This window comes from Puma concolor, chromosome B3 (assembly GCF_028749965.1).
Source record: "Puma concolor isolate L17-30 chromosome B3, mPumCon1.1.hap2, whole genome shotgun sequence".
Taxonomy (NCBI): Eukaryota; Metazoa; Chordata; class Mammalia; order Carnivora; family Felidae; genus Puma; species Puma concolor.
The window spans coordinates 110,025,090-110,051,298 of NC_141672.1; the positions used below are offsets into that span (position 1 = coordinate 110,025,090).

General features: G+C 51.0%; 1 protein-coding gene across 11 annotated transcripts in view; it reads right to left on the bottom strand.

Moving 5' to 3' along the window:
- The window catches only part of MEGF11 (multiple EGF like domains 11), a 362,425-nt gene that overhangs the window by 178,774 nt on the left and 157,442 nt on the right, over positions 1-26,209 (bottom strand). For all 11 annotated transcript variants that reach the window (XR_015252725.1, XM_086710990.1, XM_086710991.1 and 8 more), the window contains exon 5: positions 7,819-7,911. Coding sequence is in view for 10 of the 11 variants with exons in the window: in XM_086710990.1 (XP_086567116.1) it covers positions 7,819-7,911 (93 nt within the window). In the remaining variant the exon portion in view is untranslated. The remainder of the gene's footprint in view (positions 1-7,818; positions 7,912-26,209) is intronic.

Genomic DNA, 26,209 nt, shown 5'->3' on the forward strand with positions numbered 1-26,209 from the left:
GGATTTGGCAATGATTTCTTGAATACAAGACCAACAGCACAGGCAACAACAAAAAAAAAACTAAGAAACTGGACTTCATCAAAATCAAAATATTTTGTGCATGAAAGGACCCTAATTAACAGAGCATAAAGGCAACTCACAGAACGAGAGAAAATGTTTTCAAATCATATATTCGATAAGGGATTAATATCCAGAATATATAAAGAACTCCTACGAATCAGCAACAACAAACAGCCCAATTAAAAAACAGGCAAAGGACTTGAGTAGACATTTTTCTAAAGAAGATCTACACACAGTCAATAAGCACATGAAAAGATGCTTGACATCACTAATCAGTAGGGAAATGCAAATCAAAACCACAATGAAATACCACTTCATACCCACTGGATGGCAGTTATTAGAAGAAGAAGAAAAAAATCCTGGAAATAACAAGCACTGGCAAGGGTTTGGAGAAAGCAGAACCCTTGGGCATTGGGCATTGCTGGGAAATGTGAAATGGTACAGATACTGTGGAATAAGTTATGATGATTCCTCAAAAAATTAGACGTAGAATTATCCTATGATACAGCAATCCACTTCGGGATCATACGCCCCGAAGAAGCGAAAGTAGAAACTTGAAAAGCTATCTGCATACCCGTGTTTCTAGCAGCATTATTCACAATAGTCAAAGAGTGGAGGCAACGCAAGGGTCCACTGATGAACCGATCAACAGAATGAGGTATGTACAGACAGTGGAATATTATTCAGCCTTATAAAGCAAACAAGTTCTGATACGTGCTACAGTACGGATGAACCTTGAATATAGGAGGCTAAGTGACGTAAGACAGACACAGAAAGTCAAATATTATAGAAGGTGCCTAGAGTAGTCAAATTCTTAGGGACAGAAAATAGAATGTGGTTGCTATGGCTAAGGGGAGGGGAGAATGAGAGCTAGTGTTTAAGGAGTATGGAGCTTCAGGTGGGGAAGATGAAAAAGTTCCGGAGATGGATAGTCATGACAGCTGTTCGACAATGTGAACACACTTAATGCCACAGACCTGTCCGCTTAAAAATGGTTAAAATGGTAAATTCCATGCCACGTATATCTTATCACACATGCGCACACAAATCTAGTAAACACATACCTTAGTTTGAAAAGCACTGCCCTCCAGGGTCCCAGGCCACTTTAGGAGCGTGGGCATATTTCCGAACTGGCAACTATTTTATTTTAATCTGCAGGGATAACGGAAAGCCAAGGCAGCCAGGGGTCCCACCCACCATTCAAGAGAACAAGGTACTCCCGAGTGGTGGCCCAGCATGGTGGGCCATGAAAGTAATGCCTCGCGCCCGGTGTGGGGTGGTGGGGAGGTCTCATCAGACAGTGAGATGCTGGGTAGCGAGCTTTTACTGTCCTGCACTCTGTCCCCGCACACAGATGGAACAAGTTCAGTGGAATCCAAGGATGGGGGAGATGGTGGGGAAATGGAGAGGTCTCTCAGGCCCCCCCCACCCCCCAGCCCCTCTGGGGGAAGCCAGAGACCAAAACACCATGCTAGCAGGGCGCCTGGTTGGGTTGGGCGTCCGACTTCGGCTCAGGTCATGGCCTCACGGCTCTTGAGTTCGAGCCCCGTGTCAGGCTCTGTGCTGACAGCTCAGAGCCTGGAGCCTGCTTTGGATTCTGTGTCTCCTTCTCTCTCTGCCCCAACCCCCGCTCGCACTCTGTCTCTGTCTCTCAAAAATGAATAAATGTTAAAAAAAGAAAAGAAAAGAAAAAGAAAAAAAAAAAAAAAAACCACCACGCTAGAGCCCGGAACTCGAACTGCAAAGCATCACGGGATGGGAGGCAGAGGGGCAGGGCCCGGGAAATACAATAATTAAATAATACAATGAAGGCTTAAGTTTCCAAGCTGATTCTTGGGTATCATTTGTAAAAGTTAACAGGGCATATTTAATTTAGGAATTGGCTCACGTCCTTCTTACAGCTGAAACCTCATAAATGAAATATACTGGATCATTGCCCAGTGCGGAAATAAAAGTTATGAATAATGTTTCTATCTCAATCATTGTCAGCGCTTTAATATTCCTAATTACTTTAAAAAGCTAGATATTCAATATAGGAAAACTTTTTTTTTCTTTTTATCTCCACTTGTGAGATTAGTACAATTTAATAACAGTCGCTCTTTCGTCTTTATTCAGTGTAAACTGACATTTCATCCTTTCACTCTTCATTATTATAGGGGATGGAGGTTTATGACCAAGCATGGAGCCACTCCATTTCCCCATATTGGTCCGTCTAACACCTTGGAATTCTCCGCAACAGCTCACGTGTCCACCCCCCAGGCAAATCAGCATCACCTCGCTTTCTTTATGGAGCAGAGAGAATTCAGTCCAGGCCTTAAAGAAATCAGGCTATGGGGTTCGAAGTCCAGAAAAGAACAAAAAGCCTCCCACCTCCACCCCAGTACTAGATAGATCTGTCCCCTTCACAACTGTCAAAGTCATAAATCCCTTGGCAGCCACAAAGGGCAGGACAGGGCAGGCAGTAGGATGATGGATCTTTATAACCCTCCCTGCCACTTCCAGGAATTTATCCTAAGAAGAAATCGGGACAAATGGGCAAAGATAAATGCACCAGAAAAATCACTGTTGCGTTTTTTATACAGGGCCACAGTCCCTTGCCCACAATCCAAAAATCCCTAAAAAGTCCAAAAGAAAATTGTTTTTAAAGTTTGGCACCAAAATTCATTTAGAGGCCAGATGTGCATGGAAATGATTTGTGGTTATATATTGTCTCAGTGTCACTAGATGCGATTAGTCATATATCCCTTCAGAAATATTACTATGTTTCATCCCAGGGTGCTACCAGGACACCACTGAGGCCATAGGTCATATATGTATAGTCATCATACATGTTCCTAACCTCTGAAAAAACTGAAATTCTGAAATCGACAGGCCCCAAGGATCCTGAACGGAGGATGGTGGGGTCTGCAGTAGTGAAAACCCCAAAATGACTTAAATGCCCATCCGTGAGAGACTGGTCACATGAATCTGGTAATCCAACTTTTTTTTGTTTTTTTTTTTTTAATTTTTGGGACAGAGGGAGACAGAGCATGAACGGGGGAGGGGCAGAGAGAGAGGGAGACACAGAATCGGAAACAGGCTCCAGGCTCCGAGCCACCAGCCCAGAGCCCGACGCGGGGCTCGAACTCACGGACCGCGAGATCGTGACCTGCTGAAGTCGGACGCTTAACCGACTGTGCCACCCAGGCGCCCCTGAATCTGGTAATCCATAGAAAGAAACTCTATAAAGCCCATTAAAAATTTAAAGGGAGACTCATGTTTATTGACAAGGAAATGAGTGCATGACCTAAGTTAAATTTAAAAAGCAAGTTCCAGAACAGCACATACACATGATCTCATTCATAAAAGTTGGATCCAGATCTAGCTCTCCGTGCAAATATGTAGAGAGATGACAGGAAGGGCGAGCACCCAATGCTGGAGGCGTCTGTCTCTGGGTGTGTGTGTCTAACCTTTCTGTACGCTTCTGATACAGTTTGGATTTTCTTTTTATTTACTGTATTGTATTGATTGTATTTTACTTTTTATTTTTTAATGTTTATTTTTGAGAGACGGAGTGTGAGTGGGGGAGGGGAAGAGAGACAGACAGACAGATGGACGGACAGACAGAATCTGAAGCAGGCTCCAGGCTCTGAGGTGTCAGCACAGAGCCCGACGCAGGGCTTGAACTCACAAACCACAAGACCATGGCCTGAGCTGAAGTCGGATGCTTAACTAACTGAGCCACCCAGGCACCCCTCTATTGTGTTTTTTGAGAGAGAAAGAGGGCACAAGTGAGCAAGGGGCAGAGAGAGAGATAGAGAGAGAGAGAGAATCCCATGAGGGGCAAGGAGAGAGAGAGAGAAGTGAGGCTCACCCAAAGTGGGGCTCGAGCTCACCCCATGAGGGACTCGAACTCACCAACCGTGAGCTGAAGTCAGATAGTTAGCTGACTGAGCCCCCCAGATGCCCTGGATTTTCTTTTTTTTTTTTTTTTTTTTTAATTTTTTTTCAACGTTTATTTATTTTGGGGACAGAGAGAGACAGAGCATGAACGGGGGAGGGGCAGAGAGAGAGGGAGACACAGAATCGGAAACAGGCTCCAGGCTCCGAGCCATCAGCCCAGAGCCCGACGTGGAGCTCGAACTCACGGATCGCGAGATCGTGACCTGGCTGAAGTCGGACGCTTAACCGACTGCGCCACCCAGGCGCCCCCTGGATTTTCTTTTTAACGTGAACAGGTATAATTTTATAATCAGAAAAACAAGAATGATGCTTTCCATTAAACAGAAACCAAAGCTTCCCTGCAAGGGTACCACACATACAGACATGCACACGGGCAGCTCCCATGCAGAAATCTCCAGAGGTACACACTGCACTCACCGGGACACCCATCCGCAGGGGCCCGGGCCCCACAGAGACCCCAAGGCACGCTGAGGCAGACAGGCAGACAGGCATCCAGCGGCACGCTAGCAAGCACGTGCAAATTGCTTGCAGTACACCTAGTCACAGTTCGTGACCCGCAGCGGATTCATCTGTCTGCACAACACTATCTCAGGGACACATCTTTCAAGCAGATCCTTCTTTCCTCTGTGAGCAGCACTGTTTTCTCATCAAAGACCGATCTCAACCCTAAGCTGTATTAACAGAGGTTCAGGATCCAGAGGAAGAACATAAAAATTAAGAGTTCAAGTTTGGGACTCAGGTTTTTGTTTGCTTCACAGCCCCGGTTTCACCATGTACCAGGTGCGAGCCTGTGGAAGGTTCTTTAGCCTTTCTGTGCTTCGACTTTCTCATCCATAAATAGGGCTCATAATCATTCCTCTTCCATAGGGTTGTGAAAATTAAGTGAGAAGAGTACCTAGTGCATAGTAAAATTCAACAAATAACTTATTTCTATTATTCTTTTTTCCAGGCAAGCCTATGTTGTGTGGTCAGACCCAGGAATGATAGTTTAAGAGGAAGAAAGGCCACAGCCAATGGATGGGGAAGGCAGATCAGACCATGTCAGGAGAAACAAAAGAGTTTGGAGAATAAAAACCTGGGGAAAGAAGTGATTGCTATCTCTGACACCCAAGGGCTGACCCATGGAAGGGAACTCTGGTTTCTTCTATGTAGCCCCAGTGGCTGTTATCAACTACTTATTTTTTTAATGTTTATTTATTTTTGAAAGAGAGAAAGAGTGTGAGCAAGGAAGGGGCAGAGAGAGAGAGAGAGACAGAGATACAGAATCTGAAACAGGCTCCAGGCTCTGAGCTGCCAGCACAGAGCCCAAGGCGGGGCTCAAACTCATGATGAGATGATGACCTGAGCCGAAGTCGGACGCTGAACCGACTGAGCCACCCAGGTGCCCCCTATTATCAACTACTTTTTTGAAGAACATCTTCCCATACACAGTCTGTGGCCTTGTTCACTGATCACCTTGGGAGAAATTCCAGACACGGCTGGGAGAGTCATGGCAATCCATCACCCTGCCCTGGGCTTTACCATGAGTGAGAACTGACTGGTGAAAGCTTGAGACAGGTTTCCACTCAGTAGAAGGGGAAACTTTCCAATAGTCAGCATGTGCTTTCACTGGAGGCAGGGAGCTCTTTGTTAATGGAGGGACTCAGGAAGGAGTCAGAAGGCACTTAGTGACATCCAAGTATTCAATGCCCTGAGTGACTTTGAAAGTCAGAGTGTGTGAATTCCTGTCCTTCAATGCTGGTTCCAGCAGAGGGTTGGAACCCATCTTTTGGGGCCTCCTCTGGGCTCAGTACTACATGCCTTCGAGTAGACTTAGGGGGTGGTGGCTCTTCAGCCCACGAACATGGGTTTAATTGAGGAAACAGCTTATGGGTTGCTCGGCACCAAGTCTGATGACTGAATCGGGGGTGGGGAAATTGGGCAGTCCAATTTTGTACTGGCAACTACCAAGGCCATTTCCCTGTATGTTACACCATACTGTATGTTGGTACGCTGTATGTTACCTCCAACCTGCCCAGTCCTGTTAAATCGACTGCCGCCTTCTTTCCATTTCTTTCACCAGACAGAAACCCTGAGAGAGGCAGACCATGTCTGAAAGACCTGTCAGGGCCCACCCCGTGCCCAGCACAGCCCAGCATATAGTAAACACCAAACACACTTAGGCTGATTGCTGATGGTGGTTTATACGCACTCAGGGCTCCTGAGACTCAGGCTGTATTTCAACCGCCAACAGGCTGCCCTTGACATTGTAATCCAGCAGCAGCAAGCAGACCTGTCCCAGCAGGGTTCACCTAATCCACCTTAGCTCTTCATCAAAGATTCATGGTAAACAAAGTTACATAAAACAAAACATGGACGAGCACAAGCGGGGAAGAAGCTCTTGAACATTTTAGCCAACATGTTTCCTATTTGTTCACAGAAAGACTAATTGGACACATTTCTTTACCTCAGGAGACTCTCAGGTTTACTTTCTGTTGTTTGGAGGAATCCCTGGCCCACCTCAAAGCAGGGAAACAGGTGGCAGGAGGAGACCACTGTGGTCACTGGAGGCCCAGTGCATTGCAGAGAGTCTCCTGAGTACCCCAGATTCTGGCCCCTCCAAGCCAAGATAACCACCCAGGCTCAAAACAAAACCACATCTAATAGCCTTGCTGTGGAGTATATCCTCATGCACTGGGTAGACAGAGAGGCTCCAGTCAAAGCCTTTGGAAAAAAAACTAGAACTCGATATTTCCACTCCAGCAGAGCCAGTGGAAAGGGAAAGAGCACCACATTGGGCCAACATGGGCCCACCTTTCCCCTCTTCAAGTTTTCATGACCATTGCAGCTGTCTGTAATGGGACGGGGAATGGGGAGGTGGGTCCCAAAGACAGGCAAATACTGGGGGTTAGATCCCCAATGGATCTGCTTAGATATGCTATTGTCTCAAGTCGCAATAAAGAGGACACTCTACCGCAGCTCAAAGCAGGAAGAAAACTGGGCTTCAACACTCATCGAGGCCTGTTTGAAAATCATAGAAGACCATGATGTGAACCGACCATTGACTGCAACCTGTGCCAATGGAAAGAGGGTCATCTGTGAGAATTTAGGGGAAATGAGCCAGAAGAGCAGGAGTGGTCTTCAGCTGGGGTCTTGGCAGAGGACTCCCAGAGCAGCTGCTGGGTGTGCCCCACCCCCTCGGTGGCCAGTCCCACAGCAGAGACGATGCCCTGTAGGTCTGTCCCAAGAGTGTCTGTCTCACCCCATCCTTTCTAGGAAGCCTTCTCCAGAGAATATGAACTTTCTACCCAGAGAAACGCAGGAATCCAGTGACCCACGCCCTAAGAGTCTCATCCTCCTACTTTTGGGGACACAGAGATATCCCAGTGCCCACCAGTCTCATGAATTGGTCCCTCAAGCTTCTGTAAGCACCCACAGAACTTGGTGCTTTAAACCAATGAAGCTGAGGACCAGGCCTTCACCACAATCCTTGACACCCTGGGTCTGCACCCTTGGGTGGCATCTCAATTTCACACCAACCCTTGAAAGACCATATCTAGAAGTGTTTCAACAAGTCAGAGCTGTACAAATACTCCACAGTTCCATACAAATGTGATGCACAACGCCCCTCCAGACCCCACAAACAATTACCCCCACGCCCCTGGAGACTTCTGCCCCAAGTGTCATCATGTAAACTGCAGGTTTCCCTCCTCCCTGATGCTCACACTCGCCTGGGCTGCCCCGGGCCAACGCAAAGAATTCAGCATGCACATGGCATGGCCCCTCCCAAACCAGAGCCAAGGGACCCCTCCTGGCCCCAAAAGGCCCCAGACTCACCGCTGGAACAGTCGGGCCCTCCCCAGCCGGGCTCGCAGTGGCAGGTGTCCGGGGAAACACAGCGGCCGTGCACACACTCTTCCGTACACAGGGCTGCAGGGGGCCGGGAGAGAGGGAGGAAGAACAGAAACAGACAGTGAAAACCAACCATCTGGTCAAAGAGCATAAACCACTTTATAATGATCCCCTGGGGCCCAAGGATGCTCAGAATGCATCACTGGCTTTGGGGGAAATCAAGCTACTCCTGACCCCAGTCATTTAATTAACTCTGAAATGGATCCAACAGGAGTGTGCTTCATCCCAGCCTCATTTCCTAAAAGGAAACCCAAGCCTGAGAAATGGAAGCCCTAGCTTTTCAAGAACATTATGTCCAAGATTTAACACTTGGAGACCCTCCACAAACCCCGGCCCTAAACCCACACTCCTACTCTCTTTCCCGTAAGCTCAGGAAGTGACCGGTCACGTCCATCTTCGGCTCTCCCCAGTTTCTTTCCACAAGGGCCCCGAATTGTATCAGGTTGCCTGAAAGGTAGCAGGTTCCCCCCACCTTCTGCTCTCCTCCCCAAATGTCCCTATTTTGGGGCTCTCAAATGTCAGCAAATCTGCAAAGTACACAAATGCTAAGGAAAAAGCAACAGCTAATTATAAGAAAGTAATTAAGAGAGACATCTACGATGATGATAATTGTAATTAGAAAGTGTCTGGCAATTTCTTATCATGCAGTCAAATGCTACAGCCTCCTGAGCCGGGAGGCAGCAGCAGCAGCAGCAGCAGCAGCAAACTTTCCATCAACTTCCTCCAGTGCCGAGAAGGCTTATTGGCAGCGGTTTGAGGAAGGGGGATTATTTCTCTCTTCCTTTGACATCCACATTTTCTCAAGGTCGTCCTTTGCTCCTGCGAGATCTGCCCCACCATCTAATCCATCAGTGAAGGATTACAGAAAACCCCCATTTGCCACCCAGGCCAATTTTGTAAGCTCAGGAAATCAGCAGCTACCATCGACCCTGTCAATTTCTTAGACGGGATCTAGATGAACTGCTTCTTTCTGACAAGCAATGAGAGAGACCTTCTCTCTGCCTGGAACTGGCCTGGGCTGGGGGAGCAGGTGGGCCCCAACGGGGAGCTCTGAGGAGCAACCACTGATCTCCAAACACCCCCTCTATTGCCACGTCCACTGCCTGGCCTGGAGGTCCACCGAGAGGCCGCTGCCAGATTAGACAACAAAGTCCATTTTAGGGCTGGTGTGAGGTCCCTCTGGCCCCTCCCCAACACAGATGCTGACCCTGAAGCTGTTGCCTTGGCTTTGCCCAAGCCCCCAGAGGTGTCATTTCAGATGCCCCGCACACAGGTCAGTGGTCTGCAGTCAGCCTGTCCTCTACAAGCCCGGCTATGGTATGTCTGGGGAGGGCCCTGGCACCCAAGTCCTTCTCATTTGCACAGGTGGCCTTCAGGGAGGGTTCTGGTCTGTAAAGATCTCCACATGCCCTCGCTTGGAGCTCCAGAGGATGGCCAGGGCCGACCAGTTCACCCAGTTGTCACTGGGGAACTGGGCTGGCCCCTGGCCCCAGTGACCAGCTCCACTTAAGAGTCACAGTGAGCTGCTCACCCAGCAGCTAGAAAGACTTCATTGGCCACTCCTGCCGCCCTAGCTGTCTCTCCTCCACTGGCCTTTCCAAACTCAAATGGGTCAATGTGCCCAGAACACACTGGACTCCAGATGTCCATCCCCAGGCTCCCCCTCAGCACCCAGCCCCAAGCTGGCCAGCACCCAGCCCAGCCAGCTCCAAGCCCTGGCCTCAGCTGCTCCTTTCCCCCATCTGCACCCCCAGAGGCTGAGGCTCCAGCATGGTCCACTGCTGGCCCCCTCAGCCTTCCCGCAGACCCTCCCGTCAGCTCGTCAGATTAGCTCAAGACCCCTCCAGCTGCTTTCTGACTGCACAGAGCAACACCTTGATCCCAGGGGGCTCTGCCTGGGGGCAGCGAGGGCAGACAGGGAACAACAAAACTCCAAGCATCAGGGCTAGAAGAGACCTCAGAGAAAATCATGTCCAACCCCTTCATTTTAGACCCAGAGGAACTGAGGCCCGAGTGTTTGTGACCTCATGGATAGCGTGTGGTCTCTTGACCAGGAAGGAAGGACTCGAGGATGAGCCTCCTGAGAGGAAGGGGAGAGGTGCCCAAGGCCACGGACCTTCACCTCTCACCCAGCTGGATGTCTCCCTCTGCCCAGATAGCTCAGGGGCTGGGGAAGCCAGCCCAGAGGGACAGCACAGGGTGCTGGGGTTGACCCCAAGGAGGGTGACAGCTGAAGGCAGAGGCCAGAGAAGCTGCTTCCAACACACTGAGCCCCCTGCAGGGGGTGCTGCGCAGGGGGCTCAGGGCAGCTCAAGGGCGGAGGGAAGTGTCCTGCTAACCCTGGCCTCTCTCCGGCCCTTCTCCCTCTGGAGACCTGAGCACAGGCCTACCTCCTGCACCCTCCCCCTCGCCGGAAGGGTGAGGCCTTCGGGGGCTCTGGGCAAGCCCCACGCCACCTTTTCCCTTGGCCTCTCCCCAAAACCCCAGGAAGCCCTAGGAAAATCTGTCGAGCACCTCCCCCATCTCAGCCCTGTATCCAGCACCGGCCCCCAGTGACCCCATGTGCGGAGAAGAGTCCCCCCCCCCCGCCCCCCCACTCCCGGTGTGGCTGCTGTCCCTGTGGTCCCTTAAGACCTCATTATCCCCCGCCCCTCCTCATCACCCTGGTATCGTGCCTGGGCTATCTGCGTGTCAAAACCTCAATCCGTTCATATTTCATAGGTGTCGTTTAGACGGTGTCGCTTGAAGCATGAACCATTGATGGCAGAGATCCAAGGCTCAGACAGCCATATTTGGCAATTGGGCCACTGTGTGCTGATGGGCCTGGCGGAGAGGGCCCAGGACGTGGGTGCTGGGAGGACAGTCTCCTGAGGAGAATGGAGGGGAGACGCGTGCTCCTCCCTGGGGCGGGGGCACCTGACTCCTACCCTTGACTCCACTGTGGCCCAGAGGTGGACAGCCCCTCTACAGACGCCTAGGGTTTACACAGCAGCCACTCCTGGAGTGAACAGGTGCCCGAAGTTCTTTCCAACCCCAGCCCCTCGTGCCGGCCTCTGTCTAGGCCCTGGGAGGGGCCAAGTTAGGCTTCTGCCACACTGGCCTCCCTCTTCTCTACCCTGTGACTCTAAACAGGGGCCTTTTGTTAAGCTTCTCTTTCCGTTGCTGTTGGGGACAGGGAAGCAGAGGCTGGCCGTGACATAGGCCCACGGTGTGACCGAGGGCCAGCCACCTTCCCTCTCCTGGCCCCACTGAGAAACTTGAGCCTCTGCTCCCTCAGCTTCCCACCACCTACTGTCCTGCCTCCGTCCTGCCTCTAGCATCTGGGGACTGGAGGCATCTTTAGCGAGAAGCAGCACAGCACAGTGGTTAAGAGCAAAGACTGCGCCAGAAAGCCAGGTCTGGACCCAGGGATGCCACTTAGTAGCTCTAGACCTCAGGCAAGTGCGTACCATCTCCATGTCAGTCCCCATCTGTCCAGTGGGGGCCAGTGACAGGACGGGCCTCAGGCTGTGTGTGAGGATTATATGAGTTGACAAAGCACCCAGAGCGGTGCCTGGGGTACAGTAAGTACGGTATGAGTCTTACTATTGTTATTTCGCAAGGTGTCCTCAGACCCGAGGCGGGGGCCTCCACACACAAGCTGTCCCCCTCACTCTCACCCTTCACGGAGTCCCAAGACACATGGGAGGGCTGCAGGGATCTGCTGACAATCCCTGATCGGGGATGGTGTGCTGGAGGGCACCCCTGTCTCCGCCCCTGGTGGGGAGGCCAGGGTGGTAGGTAATGTGACGACCTAGGTTTCAATTCCCTATCTGTCAATTACAATTACAGGACGATAAGCCAATTATCTAACCTTCCGTGCCCCAGTTCCTTCATCTGTAAAATGGGGATAATAATAGTACCTAACTCGTGAGCGGTTGGCAAAGACTGAATGAAAAACATGGAAAGTGCCAAGGCCAGCGGCTGGCACACAGACACCAAATCTCTAGTCCCTGCCCCTTGGCTCTGGCTGTTTCTGGCCACAGGGGACCAGGGTGACTGGGGGTCTTGAGCACCAATGGTGTGGGGTTGCAGGACAGCTCCAGGAGTGAGGAGATCTGGGTTTATGACTATCCACATCTATCTTAATGATATCAAACATCTCACTTTCCTCTCCGGGCCCCGCAGCTTTACCTATAAATTGAGACAAGACCAGATGAGGTCTGTGAAGTCCCATTCAGCCATGAATCATCACGAGCTATCATTCTGCCCACGCCCTCCTTGAAATGCCTGGATCACTGCCACTACCCTAGTCCCACTTCCTGGCCCCCCAAGCCCCATCCCCTTTCTACGGCCTGGTAAACCTTAACATCACAGGGAACCTGGTTTCTGTCCTTCATTCCTTTGGAAACGGCACTGGACTAGGAGGCAGGAGACTACAGCGTGAGTTCAGGCTCTGTACTCCTGCCATATGACTCTAGGCAGGTGGCTTCCTCTCTCTGGTCTGTAAAACAAGCACACTGCAACTTATCACCCTTCAAGTTCCTCTACTGCTCACAGCCTGTGATGCTTCTGGGGCTATTCAGGCTCCACCATGTCACCTCACAGCAGCTGGAGGCTCAAAACACTTCCACTGGGCTCCCTAGCCCTGGGTCACCAGGGTCACCAAGGCCAGGCATAGCCTCCATCACCCAGCTCTACCGAGAAGCTAGGGAGGCTTCAGACACCCAGTCTGCACATCTATGGAAGGCGAAATGTTTTCCCACCAGAACCCCCCTCTCCACACAAGGTTCCCCTGACTGACCCAGCCCAGAGAGGCCTCTTCTTCCACCAAATCCCATGACATGCTATATGTGTGTATGGGGGGGGGGGGGGGGGACAGGAACAGGGGAGGCAGTCGGTGGCTCATCGTCCACTTGGCCTCCTGCCACTTCCCCCTTAGCTTGGGGTCATTTGGTCTCCCCAACTAGACTGTGAGCTACTTGAGACTAAATCCAGAGTCTTAAATATCCCCAGACCTCCCGTTGGGTCATACTTTACAGAGGCTCTATGCGTGGCTGGTGGTGACTCTTTTGAGTACCTGTCCTTTCTGAGGAAGGGACATTAACAAGCCCGGAGAAAAGGATCAGGATGTAGAGGGTGTGGACCTGTGACGGTCATGTGAAGGTTGGGACTTGTTGGGAGGGCGGGTACAGTGTTGTCTAGCCTGGAGAAGAAAGTACGGGGTGGGAGGCAGGTCACAATCCGCTGGGCAGGCTGAAATGCTGAAGAGAAGCGGGAGCCATTCTGTCCCAGACAGAAGAGGGATCCAGGGGCACATGTGACAAGGGGGCAGATTTCAGGCTAACCCGAGGCAAGGCTTTCTAACACCTGAATGGGTTCAGCAGTTCGAAAGGCTGTTTCTATAGGTAGGGAGCAACCTATCGCTGGGAACATTCAAGCAGAGCACAGAGGACCCTACAGAAGGGAGGGGTCGGCAGGCAAGCTGGCCCTCCAGCCAAATCCTGCCGGCTGCCTATTTCTGTGAATAGAGATCTCTTGGAGCACAGCCATGCCCATTCACATACATATTACCACGGCTGATTTTGCACTACAGGGACAGAGCGGAGCTGTTGCCGCAGAGATGGATGGTCAGCAAAACCTAAAATACTTACTCTCTGGTACTTTGTGAGGGGACAGGGCCCTTTTGCTCCAGAAGGTTCCCGGCTGGTGGGAAGTCAGACTATGGGACTCTAACGGTGCCTTTTGCCCTTCTATTTTTCTATCATTTACTCACTCCCAGGTACGATCACATGGTAAAACAAAGCCCAAAATGTGCTTAGGACACACCCGATGATGCCAAGCCTCCTTTTTAAAGTAGGACTCTGGGTCCACTCAAAGGAACAAGGGCCCGTCAAGCTGAGAGGCATAACCTTCAGCAGCCACAAATGCTCAGCTGGCACTCTACTGCAGTCTTTTCTTCCCTCCCGGGGCTGGGGACAAGGACTCTGGATGATTTAGTGACCCCTCGTGTTGCCACTGATGGTCTTGCTCAGGTAGACACTAGTAACTACAGTCAGTGAGAAAAAGCCAAGTGATGAGTCCTTTCTCTCTGCCAGGCGCTGAATTTCCGTTGCCCATGTCCATCCTGGAGGCAGGTATAATTACTACTCCATTCATAGTTAGGAATCTAGACCACAGGAAGGGCTAAACGATTTGTGCCAATGCCCGTAGCTACGGTGTAAGACCGGTATTTCTCAACCTTGTTTTCATGATCAACCACTCCCCTCCAGGAATCATTTTAGACATTTTGTCCTTAATCACTCTCCCGACATGAACTTTTCATACAACACGTATCCATGCAATACATACACAGATACACAGTGCATTTGTGCTTTCTACGCAAACAGACTAAGAACCAATTTTTACCCCCTGAGAATGCATGTTCTCTATCTGCCCTTCCAGATCACTCTCAGCCCTTCTGTGCCTCTCTCTGTGTCCCGAGAAGTAGATCTCCATGGGCTGCATGGGCTTCCTTGCCCTCTGGCTTCTGGATGGGTTTGGCCAATGGGAAATACCAGCAGGAGATGGGAGGGCAATGGATTGGCAGTAGTGATGGGCCTTTGCTCTACAGCTCAAAGTCTTGGGCGGGGGTGGGGGTGGGGTTCTTCCTGCCCAAGCATGGAGTGGCTCTCCTTGGCTGCTAGCCCTAAATGCTCTGTCATTTCTTACTGGTTTCCTTATCCCTCCCTGTGCCCTTACAAATACAGATCCCTCCCCCCATCTTGAAAGTAGAGCGTTTCTATGAAACCTTTTGTAAGCCAAAACATCATAAAGCAAAAAAGTAATTGCCATTAATTTATATGAAAAAAAATTGCCACCCCCCCCCCAAATACCTCTTAGGCTTTTCAGATACCTGTGACACATCTTGCTAACAGAAGCACAAAATTAAATTGAGATAAAACACAGATGCTCCAACACAATTCAAAGCTATGCAGGCTTGATGTGGAGATGCTAAATGTAGCTCCTGGGGAAGGATCCTGGTGGGGTCACTCTTGCTGCTCAGGGTGCGTGCTCCCTTTATAACCACTTGCTGCAAAGCAAACGAGGAGTGCTATTTTCACTTTCAACTTTTTTTCATGAAAGTAAAAATCCCCCATGGATTCCTCTGTGTTCACAAAAACAGGTAGTAATGTAAAGGTCTTCTGTAAAAGCAAAATGGCTCAACACACACTTTCAATAAGTGGGGGATACCTGCAATCGCTTTCTTAAACTCTCCTTGGTTAACATGCCATCTGTTTCTTGCCAGAGCCCTCAGTGATCCAGGGGCCAGGCCGAGGTTTGAGCCCATATCTACGTGATGCTAACACGCCTGCTCTCATCCGCGTGCTCCATCACCGCCTGGACCACAGGTGACATAAGTAAGTTCCAACACCACATCCATCACTAATATAGTCCACTTTCTCCTCTGGGTCTCAGTTTCTCTGTGAAATGAAGGGGTTGAAGGACAGGATCCAAATGTGCCTTCGAGCTTTGGGAATCTAGGGCTCCACTGCATTGGAGATTGGCCTTTTGGCATACTCTGATTTATACCAAGCTGGAGAAGACTCCATTCCACAAATGCGGGCACAGAGCTTGCCACGAAAGAAATGTATCGAGATATAGATATAAGGCCAGAACATCCGTCCTGGGGCAGGGGATGAGCCCGTATGAGCAGCCAGGACCCAGCACAGGCATCTTGGCATCAAGCAAAGCGGTCTAGGCAGATGTGGGGTCTCTTCTGCAAACAAATTGCCGAGACAACACTGGCCCTTCCCTGGCCGAGGCTCCCAGTCTGCTGTCCCTCGCTCACGGTGAGCCCTCTGAATCAATTCTCACTCCTATTAGCATTCCACCCAAGACAACCCATAAGTCCCTGAGGCGTTCGTGGTAATATATTTTGCCTGGTGGTTTTCAAATGGTCTTACTAGTTAATGGAACTATAAAAATTACTTACATGAAAAGGTCAAGATAAATAAAGACAACTTCCATGTTCCCTGGCCAACTAGGCTGATACCCAGCTAGGACAAAAGAGGGCTAGGGAGCCAGGGAAAGGAGGTGGTAGCCTCCCAGAATTCTGCAGCATATGGCTTCTGGAACTTCCCCCAAACCCAGTGTCCCTGGTGCCCCCAGGCACATTGATCCGTCCTCCATCAACATTCTTGGCAGGAGGAGCCACAGATCAGGCTGTCGTTTGATTCTGCTTAGAAATAAAATGACCTATATCCAAGTGGGCCCAAATGCCAATTCTAAATTTTTTTTTTTCAACGTTTATTTATTTTTGGGACAGAGAGAGACAGAGCATGAACGGGGGAGGGGCAGAGAGAGAGGGAGACACAGAATCGGAAACAGGCTCCAGGCTCTGAGCCATCAGCCCAGAGCCTGACGCGGGGCTCGAACTCCCGGACCGCGAGATCGTGACCTGGCTGAAGTCGGACGCTTAACCGACTGCGCCACCCAGGCGCCCCCCAAATGCCAATTCTAAAGTGACACACTTAGCATGAGTGATTCTGCCACACCTAAGGTCATGTGACATGTGGGAGCAGGTGCAGGTGCCTACATCAAGGAGTCCACCAAAGAGAGTTCCAAAACAATTCATCATTCCTTTAAAGCTACCAGCACCAAGTCCAGTGCATGGCCAGGAAGAGTCAAAACAGCTGGTCCTTCCTCTAAGCACATCTAGAGTCAGTTTTGACTGGCTGTGGTCACATCTGGCTCCAAGATATAAATAGTCAATTAAAAAAAGGAAAGAAAGGAAGGAAGGAAGGAAGGAAGGAAGGAAGGAAGGAAGGAAGGAAGGAAGGAAGGAAGGAAGGAAGGAAGGGTTTCACCTGTAGGGCTGATATGATATTGGGAGCCAAGAGCTCTTCTTGTCTGGAGTCCGTAGGCCTGCTGGTCCCCCTTCTTCCCACTGGTGGGGGGCAGGGGGCACTGGAAAGGCTCACATAGGACTCAGGTAACCAGCGGTTTGCGGCCCCCCCCCAATCTGCCAAGCCGGCCCATCTTAATCTGGTGGTGTCTTTGCTGAGTTTTATTCTTTGGCAATCTAGTATTTACCTAAAAGCCTGGGTCCTTGTTCTGCCACGTATTAGCTGCATGTCCTTGAGCAACACGTCTCGTCCTGAGTTTCCCCATCTATAAAATGGCTATGGACTTAGACAGTTGCTGCAAAGAATAAATGAGTTAAGGGGCACCTGGCTGGCTCAGCCAGCTGAGCGTCCAACTCTTGACTTCTGCTCAGGTCATGATCTCACGGTTGTGAGATCGAGCGAGCCCCTTGTCGGGCCCTGTGCTGACAGAGTGGGGCCCGCTTGGGATTCTCTCTCCTACTCTCTCTGCCCCTCCCCCACTTGTAATTGCTCTCTTGCTCTCTCCCTCAAAATAAATGAAGAAGAAGGACGAGAAGGAGAAGGGAGCTAATTCACACAAAGCACCTAGAACCAGAGGTTAGTTGTAACTGTTGCCGGTTGTTTCTTGTTTCTATGCTGTTGTTATTAACACCCCTCTTCCCAGGGCTGGCCAGGGGAGCTGGGATGCCACAGCCCCAGAGCATTCTTAGGTTCATTTCCAGCTCAAAGAATGACAGAGGGGCCTGAGTTAGACCTGAAGCAGCTTCCTCATTCACTGAGGCAGGGAGGTGAACATAGCCCTGGGAGCGCGGCAAGTGTGGGCACTGGGGGCAGGCAAGGAGGCCCCAAGGTCCAGCCTCAGCTCACTGGTGACTGTAATTGTGATTTCAGGGGAGAGAAGCCTGGAACAAGAGGAGGCCACAGTCTGGCTGCCAGGCCCTTCCTCTCCTCGAGGACTGTGGTGGTGCTTCTGGGGGCAAACGTGAACTTGGGTAGGGGCGTGCCACCTGCCGCCTGGCGTGCTCCCTGTTCCTGAGCATCCTCTACTCTTCATGCGCATACCCACCCACACGTGCATTCACTTGACAAGCGTTTATGCGGCACCTGCTGGGTGCTGGGCCCCCTGGGCAGGGATTTACGGAGACGAGTCCAAAAGGCAGAAATGGCCAGGCCCTGCCCTGCCCACGGGACTCCCAGGCGGTGAACATTCCTCCTGCCTGCTGTTGACCCCTTTCCCTCAAGGAGCTCCTCTGGCCCTTAGGAGCTGGGGTGTCCCCTCAGGGAGTTGTGCACAGAGGGACTGCACTCAAATTCCCCCAGGGGCCAAGACCGGGAGGAAAGGCAGAGAACGGACTTGGGAGCCAAGCTGTCTGGATTCAAGTCCTGGGTCTGCCACTTCCTAGTTGTGACCTCAGCCAAGTGACTCTACTTCTCTGGACCTCAGTTTTCTCATCTTTAAAGTGGAGACAAAAAATAAAACTAAAAAACTAAAAACAAATAAATAACATGGGGACAATGGCCCTGTACCTCACAATTTGGTTGCCAACTCAAGTCATCAATACAAGGAAACTGCTTAGAACACTGCCTGGCACATGGGAACCTACCTATTATTTTTTTTTTCAAGGTCATCTCTTCCATTCCCTCACCTCTGAGCAATCACTTACTCCGGAAGCATTTCCTAAGCTGTGCCGGATCCCCTGCTGGGTGCTGGGCATACCGTAAGCAAGTAAGCCACAGTCCCCACTTCCACAGTGCAATACTGGAGCCAGCACCTGAGCGCGAGGGCGAGCAGACAGGTGGGTGGCTGGGTAGGCAGGTGGGGGCACTACAATGTCTCTGGTGCCGAAACCATAGCCAGGTCGGGGTGCAGGACGCGTGCCAACAAATGCGAGGCGATGCTGTATGTTGACAGGGGAAAGGCTTCACAGAAAAGGGGATGTTCGACTTGACGTTCATTCATAATACCTTCACTGAGCACCTACCACGTGCCAGAGACTGTATCTGTCTTCCCCACTCCTACAGACTACGGGGATTTTGCCTCTTAGGGTTTTCTGCCAGAAGAAAACTTCCTGTACCTTCCTTCTTCCCATCTCTCACCTCTCCAGCCTCGACCCTCGCTCCTGCCGTCTCTTCTTTGGCACGTGGAGTATCTTCTGGTTGTGAATGAGCCTCTCTACCCCGGGGCCTTCTTAGAGCCTGGAACCCATCTGTAACCCAGCTCTGCTGCTCTTACCACTTCTGCTTACCCTTCACATTAACTTGGATGCCACTTCCCGCAGGAAGCTCTCCCTGACGGCACTGCCCACCCCTCTCCCTGCTCCTACAGCATCTGGTATGCCCCCATAGGGCACAGAACTGACTACTCTGTGCCACTGGTCTATCTCCCATAAATTCCACAAAGGCAGAAAGAACGGCCCTCTGTTGTTCATCTTTATGTCCCCTCACCTCACATGGTGCCTGACCCACGGCAGGTGTTCAATAACTAAATGTTGAATGAATAGGTGTCTGAATCTACAAAGGATCACTCCCCTTTCCCTTCGTCCTGAGCCCTACCTGTCTCTAATGTGGGCCACACCAGTCTGGTTGGGGTTGAATACATAATTCAGCTAAGAGACCAGGGGAATGCCAAGTCCCAAATCATCTCATGGTAGCCTAGTGAAATGCTCTTTACAAAGATTCCCGTAACTCTCCAGCTAATAGATAAGAGCTGTTCAGCAAAACCCAATGAGAAGGATTTCAGTCTGGGGTTTGGGCCTCCCCCTTCTAGCCTGGAGCCCTGAGGGCCATCAATCATTAAACGTCAGTATCAGACGGCAGACTCCCCTGGGAACCTTTCTTGTATCTCTACCAATCACCCCAAGATATTAGCCTGCCTCTCATGGCTTGCCTCAACATGGCTTAACTGTTTTTTTTTTTAAACATTTTTATTCATATTTTGAGAGACAGAGAGAGACAGAGTGTAAGCAGGGAAGGGGCAGAGAGAGAGGGAGACACAGAATCCAAAGCAGGCTCCAGGCTCTGAGCTGTCAGCACAGAGCCCGACGTGGGGCCCGAACCCACAAACTGCGAGATCACGACCTGAGCCAAAGTCAGACGTTCAACCGACTGAGCCACCCAGGTGCCCTTGGCTTCACCGTTAATAATTGTTATCAATTTGCCAACTCGTCAGGATGTCCCTAGCGGGTTTCCACGTAGAGCAATCCTGTCCAAACACCGGGCCTGACAAAAACCCCAGTGTGGCTGTCAATTCCCTTAATCCATCCTGTGGGCCCACACCTGCTGGTGGACGCTCCTGGTGCTCTTAGCCCTCCTCGCTTTGTAAAAGATTTTCCCGGCCGAGCTGTTCAAACCACCAATACTGCATTCTTACATGCAGCAACAGCTTTTCAACTTGTTAATGATGTTGGAGCATACGGCCTGAGTCAGCAACCCCCAGCGCACAACCCAAGAAAATCTTTCTCCGGGTCTTTTTTTTTCCCCATTTGACAGATGCCAGGCTTACTCTAGAAAGACACATTCCAACTGATTGATTTTTTCTTTGAGAAATTGATCCTCATCACCTACGAGGAAAGCAAAACATGAAGCTTGTCGAGTTATTTTTTTTTTTTAATGTTCTGATTTAAAAATCAGTCCCCTGGTTCTGTCTTGCAACTTGCCTTTCCTGAAGGAGCCAGCCTCTTCTCGTGGCCACACGTGACACAGTCCCAAAGGAGGGGGTGCTGGAGGACGGGCAGATGGAGGACAGAAAGGCCCCGGGGCAGACGCATGTGATTAAGCACACAGGCTTCTGGATGCACAGACTTGGGTTCAAGTCCTGATTCTTCCACTTAACTAGCTATGTGATCTCGGGTCAAGTGAAATGACCTAACATCGCAAAGCCTTGGGTTCTTTATCTGTGAAACTGGACCAACAGCACTGCCTAAATAAAGGGTGCTGTGGGGGACTCGCTGAAATAATCAAGCAGTTGACAGAGTGGGCTTCTAGCAAGCACCCCATAAATCCCAGCTCTTACTACCATGATTGGTTTTAGAGGAGGCAGCCCACATGTGACACTTGAACATGTTGAACCTGGGGACTTCAGCAGACACTCTGAACCACAGCATCTCAGAAGGGGCCAGGGAATTAGAGTCCCCCCTTTCACCTCCTCATCCAGAGCTTGGAGCCTCTCTCCTACATCTCATGCCAAACTTCTGCTGAGATGCCTCTACCAGCAGGGAATGCAGTCACTCTGCCCCAACCTCATTCAATTGCATCCACACCGGCAAGCGAGAAAGGCTCTCTCCAACCTCCGGGCCTTTGCACATGCTGGATTCCTTCCTGTAGCCACCCTTCCCACTCCTCCTTGCCTGGCAAATACATCTCTCAGGTCTCACGCTCAATGGTGCCCACTTTAGGAAGCCATTCTTGATAGATAAGGTGCTCCTGATCTGTGCTCCCCTAGCACCTGCCCTTCCCCATCAAAGCACAGGTCCCTTGTTGCTGTTTCACTTGTTCACGGTCTTCAGCACTGGACCAGGAGCCTCTGAAAGCAAGTCCTCAGGGCCCAGCACAGTAGTGGCCTGGAACAGGAGCTAAAGAAACATCTGTTGAACCTACGAATGAATGAATCAATGAAGCCCCGTCCATGCATCAACAACTCTGATCACTAGAAAGCTTTTTGCTTCACTGGGCTGAAATCTGCCTCCTCAGAGCTTGCCCAACTGCTATCTTGCCCTTCCCTGCCCCCCAACCTACGTCTCCTCCCGATTCCCCATAACAAGAAGAGAAGGCAGCTCTTCTCTATCGGAACGGAAGCAGATTGGAAACAGAGTAACAGGACCCCACAGAGCAGAGTGGCTGGGACCGAAGGTGCCCGCCCATGGAGAAGTGTCCTTCTTTCTGTCAGAGTTAGTCTTTTGTCCTGGGTACTGTAGCCTGGCTGCCACCACCGACCAGTACAATGAAGCCCACCCAAAGCATCTGAGCACTGTCACTGCCCCTGCCTCCGGCAGCGAGGAGCCTGTGGTCCTGCTGGTTTCACATTTCCTCTCAATCGAGAAGCTAAATCAGGAGCTACTTAGCACCACTGATTTAGGGCTTTAATAAAAATAATGCAAAGTGAATAGGAAAGGCAGCTGTGAAGGTCACGGTCAGAGCTCCTCCTAGCAGACTCCTGCCTTCTCTGCCTGCGTCTCTGCCCAGCCAGAAGAGCCCTCGATTCCCTTGCAACCCCACAAATGAGAATTGGTGCTTTTATGAAATCAGTCCTCATCACAGCCACATCCCTTTACAGCCCAGGCTGTATCTGTTTCTCACAGGGCTGTGTAGGGGTTCCCTGCCACCTCAGGAACTTAACCCTTCTCTCTACAAAGACCCTGGCCTGAGAGGCTAGAGGCCTCTGAATGTGCCCCAGCTCTGTGACTGATTCACTGCGAGCACCACTCACAGCCTCTGCCTGTGCAAGGTGGCTGGTGACAGGGTGAGGCAGCCGTTCAGAGCCTGTGCCACTGAGGTCCTGGGAGTGGGGGTGGGGAACGGGGAGTTTGCAGTGTTCCCCACCCCCAAACCCTACCCAGGCACAGAGACTTCCACTGGGACCCAACGCCAAGCCCAGAGTGTTTCCTTTCGTTCTAAATGAGTCTATTTGAACATCTAATGCTTTAGTAATGAGGAGAAAATGTTATTTTTAAGTGACCTTTTTATTTTTGAAATCACTATGGCCTGTCCTACAGCTTCTAAGTGGCAAAGCCAGGATTCCAGCCAAGGGCCCTGCAGGCCGTAGCTGGCCCTCCTCTCGGCTCCCCTATTCGGCCTCTTGAGCAGAGCCAAACCCGTAGCAGGTGAGTAAAGGGGCAATGCTCCCATGGGCTGGGTGAGCAGGGAAGGCTTTCCAGAGGAAGAGAACACCCCCCCCCCCACTCCCCATAGGGTGGCATGAACCACCTCGCCTGGGCAGACTGAGGTCTCAGAAACACAGCCCCCACCTGCCCTCGCTTCTGACTCCAGTGGTCAGAGCAGGGCCATGGGCCTCTCACTGCTCCAGGGCAGGACCTGCCATCACTCTGGCCCCGGCGGCTTGGGTGGAGGGAACACACATCCACCCTGACCCTCCCAGGCTCTCTCTGCAGGATGCCCCTGCCCTTCGCCCCCTTTCCCACACTCCCCCTCCCCCCTGCCCGTGCCCTGCAGCAGACCCCTCAGCTGGGGGGGGGGGGCTGGGGTGGAGGGGGGAACAGCTGAGATGCAAACAGGCAGGGAGGAGCTCTGTTCTCCCCTCAATAGTTCACCCATAGGCCTGTCTCTGTATCTCTGGGGAAAAGCATCACCTCAATATCCTTGCACCTGAGAAAATGACAAATGTGAGGGTCATTTACTGCAATACTGTCTAGGGTAGCAAACACTTGGAAATAACCCACATGTCCATCCACAAGGGCAAGGACAAAGAAATGACGGCACAGCCACACCGCAGAATACCTTACAGCCGGAACAAAAAGGCACCAGACCCCTCCTCGTGTACTGATAACATACACAAAGCTAGAGCCAAAGGGACAACAGTAAAGGCAGAGCAGGGTTTAGAAGATGCTGCCATCGGTGTAAAAATGAAAATGCGTTGGAAAAGAAGGCGTGCATACATTTCCCTAGATGTGCATAAAATAGCTCTGAAAAGATGCACAGAAACTCGCAACAGTGGTCCCTTCCAGGAAGGCGACGTGGGAAAAGGGTTTTCTACTGCAGGCCCTTTTGTAGCTGTTAAATATTGAACCAGGTGAAATGTGTTACCTGCGCAGAAAATAAATACCATTAAAACTGTAAAAAAATAAGACACACCCATGCCAAAAGCTTCTGGTTAAGATGCAAAAGAATCCACTGGGAGAGGAAACACGTGACTGTCACACTTACTAGCCCCAGGTGAGAGTGACAGCTATCACAACGGAGCCCTGAGCCAGTGGGACTCAGGACCAGTGAGTTTTGCAGAAGGTTTATTTGAGTCAAGGGGCCAGGAACTATGTGCAGCTTGGTTCTCCGGCCGAGTTAGGGCCTGGAAGTCACCTTTGCAGCAACAGCCGGGTCTCTGTCACCCCCAGCCTGGACGGCAGCAGGTTCCCCAGGGCCCCTGCTGTGCCTGGGAGGGGGTGCAAGGGCTGCCACTGGCCTCAGCACAGCACCAGGAGAAAACACGATGGCACGACGGATTCCTGAGGTGGCGGTTACTTCTGTATCACGCTGAGAGCATTATTGATTCTTTCAAGTGAGACCCTGGTCCTCCCTCATTCCAACTTTTATCAGCCTAATCTGGTGAGATGCCTCCCTTCTCCAGCCTCCTTCTGTCTTCCTTCCTCTTTGTGTTCTCTCCTTCTCACCACCCCGCTCCCCCCTCCCCACCACCCCGCCACCACCCCCTCACTCTCCCATCTCCACTCTCCTTAACTCATCAATTCACAGCCCTGCTCACAAGCTTCCTTCTCCCCTTCATCTCCGTGATGCTCTGCTCATCCAGACCCGGTCACCCCGGCCCTTGGCAGGGATGGGTGGGGCGAAAGGAGGGAGGGGCTGCAGCATGGTCCCCCCACCTCCCCAGGGGAGCCTGCAGGAAGGAAGCTGAGGGGCACCCCCCTCTCACTGGTCAGCTGCAGCCCTTGAGAGAACTCTGCTTTCCAGCACAGAGCAGCGAGCCCACACACGATCACCTTCTTCGGGTCCCTGTCCCCCTCCCTCTCTGCACCCCACCCTCCAGCAAGCTCTGCCTTGGAGTGTCGGACTTCCTCTCCCTCTTGCTGCCCACTCACCTTTCCACCTTTTCTTTAGGGGTCAGCCCATGACCCTGCTCTTGATGCGTTCGGCCGGGAACCCCAGCGGGCAGGGAGGTGGCACGCCCTACTTGGTATCACAGTTCTGGTGACACCCGGCTCCTAAATATCTCAAACTCCTTAAAGGTTGGGACAGATCTTCTTCATTTTTTTTAATTATTATTTTCATTATTTTTTAAAAATGTATATCCCAGTTGGTTAACATATAGCATATTAACGACTTCGGAAATAGAATTTAGGGACTCATCATTTACAGATGACACCCAGTGCTCATCCCAACAAGGGCCCTCCTTAATGCCTAGTGCCCATTTAGCCCATCCCCTGACCCAATACCCCACCAGCAACCCTCAGTTTGTTCTCTGTATTTAATAGTCTCTTATGATTCGTCTCCCTCCCTGCGTTTATATTATTTTTGCTTCCCTTCCTTTATGTTTCTCTGTTTTGCATCTTAAATTCCACATATGTGTGACGTCATATGATATTTGTCTTTCTCTAATTTCGCTTCGCATGATACCCTCTCATTCCATCCACGTAGTCGCGAATGGCAAGATTTCATTCTTTTTGATCGCCGAGTAATACTCCATTGGGTATATACACCACATCTCCTTTACCCATTCATCAGTCGATGGACATTCAGGCTCTTTCCATACTTTGGCTACTGTCGATAGTGCTGCTTATAAACATTGTGGAGCTTTGAAACAGCACACCTGTATCCCTTGGATAAATACCTAGTAGTGTAATTGCTGGGTCGTAGGGGAGTTATTTTTAGTTTTTTGAGGAACCCCCCCCCCATACAGTTTTCCAGAACGGCTCCACCAGTTGGCATTCCCACCAGCAGATACAAAAGTGGAACGGGTCTTCATCTGTGCCCTGCTGTCTCCCCCAACCCCAACCTGTTACCAAGCACAGTATTTCCAGAGGAAAGCAACTTGGCAGGCATATGCAGAAAGGAAGGAGAAAAGGAGAAGGAAAAAACTAAAGAAAGACAGAACAGATTTCTGCCTCTGAATTTTCCAAGCATGTAATACTTATTATTCATCTGGCACTTCAGCATTTCTAAAGCACATTTATGTTCGCCATTTCATTTGCTTTCACAACTCCCCTAAGAAGTAGCCAAGAATGGGGCGCCTGGGTGACTCAGTCTGTTAAGCATCTGAGTTTGGATCAGGTCATGATCTCACGGTTCGTGAGTTCAAGCCCCACATAGGGCTCTCTGCTGTCAGCGGAGCCTGCTTCAGATCCTCTGTCTCCTCTCTCTGCCCCTCGCCCTCCTCCCTCACCCAGCGTGTGAGTGCGCTCTCTCTCTCTCTCAAAAATAGACATATAGAAAAAAGAGAGAGAGAGAGAAGTAGGCAAGACAGGTCTGTTATTTCACTCACTTTACAGAGGGGGACAGCAAGGCTTTAGAGACATGAAGTTACTTGCCCAAGGTCACCCATACCAGGGCTAGCTCAGAGCCCGATCTCCCTGCTCCATGCCCCTGGGCACTGGCACAGCCTCTCTCTTTGCCTGGAACATTCTCTTCGAGCAGCCGGCATGATCAAGTATCACCTCCCGTAGAGGGCTCAGCTTGCAAGCTAAGTTATCAGCTGCTGGAGGGCAGAGACCCCTGCCCTCTGCTCCTTCCAGTGCAAACACGCAGCCCAGAGCCTGGCCTTGCCCAGTGGCCAGGCGACGGTTGCT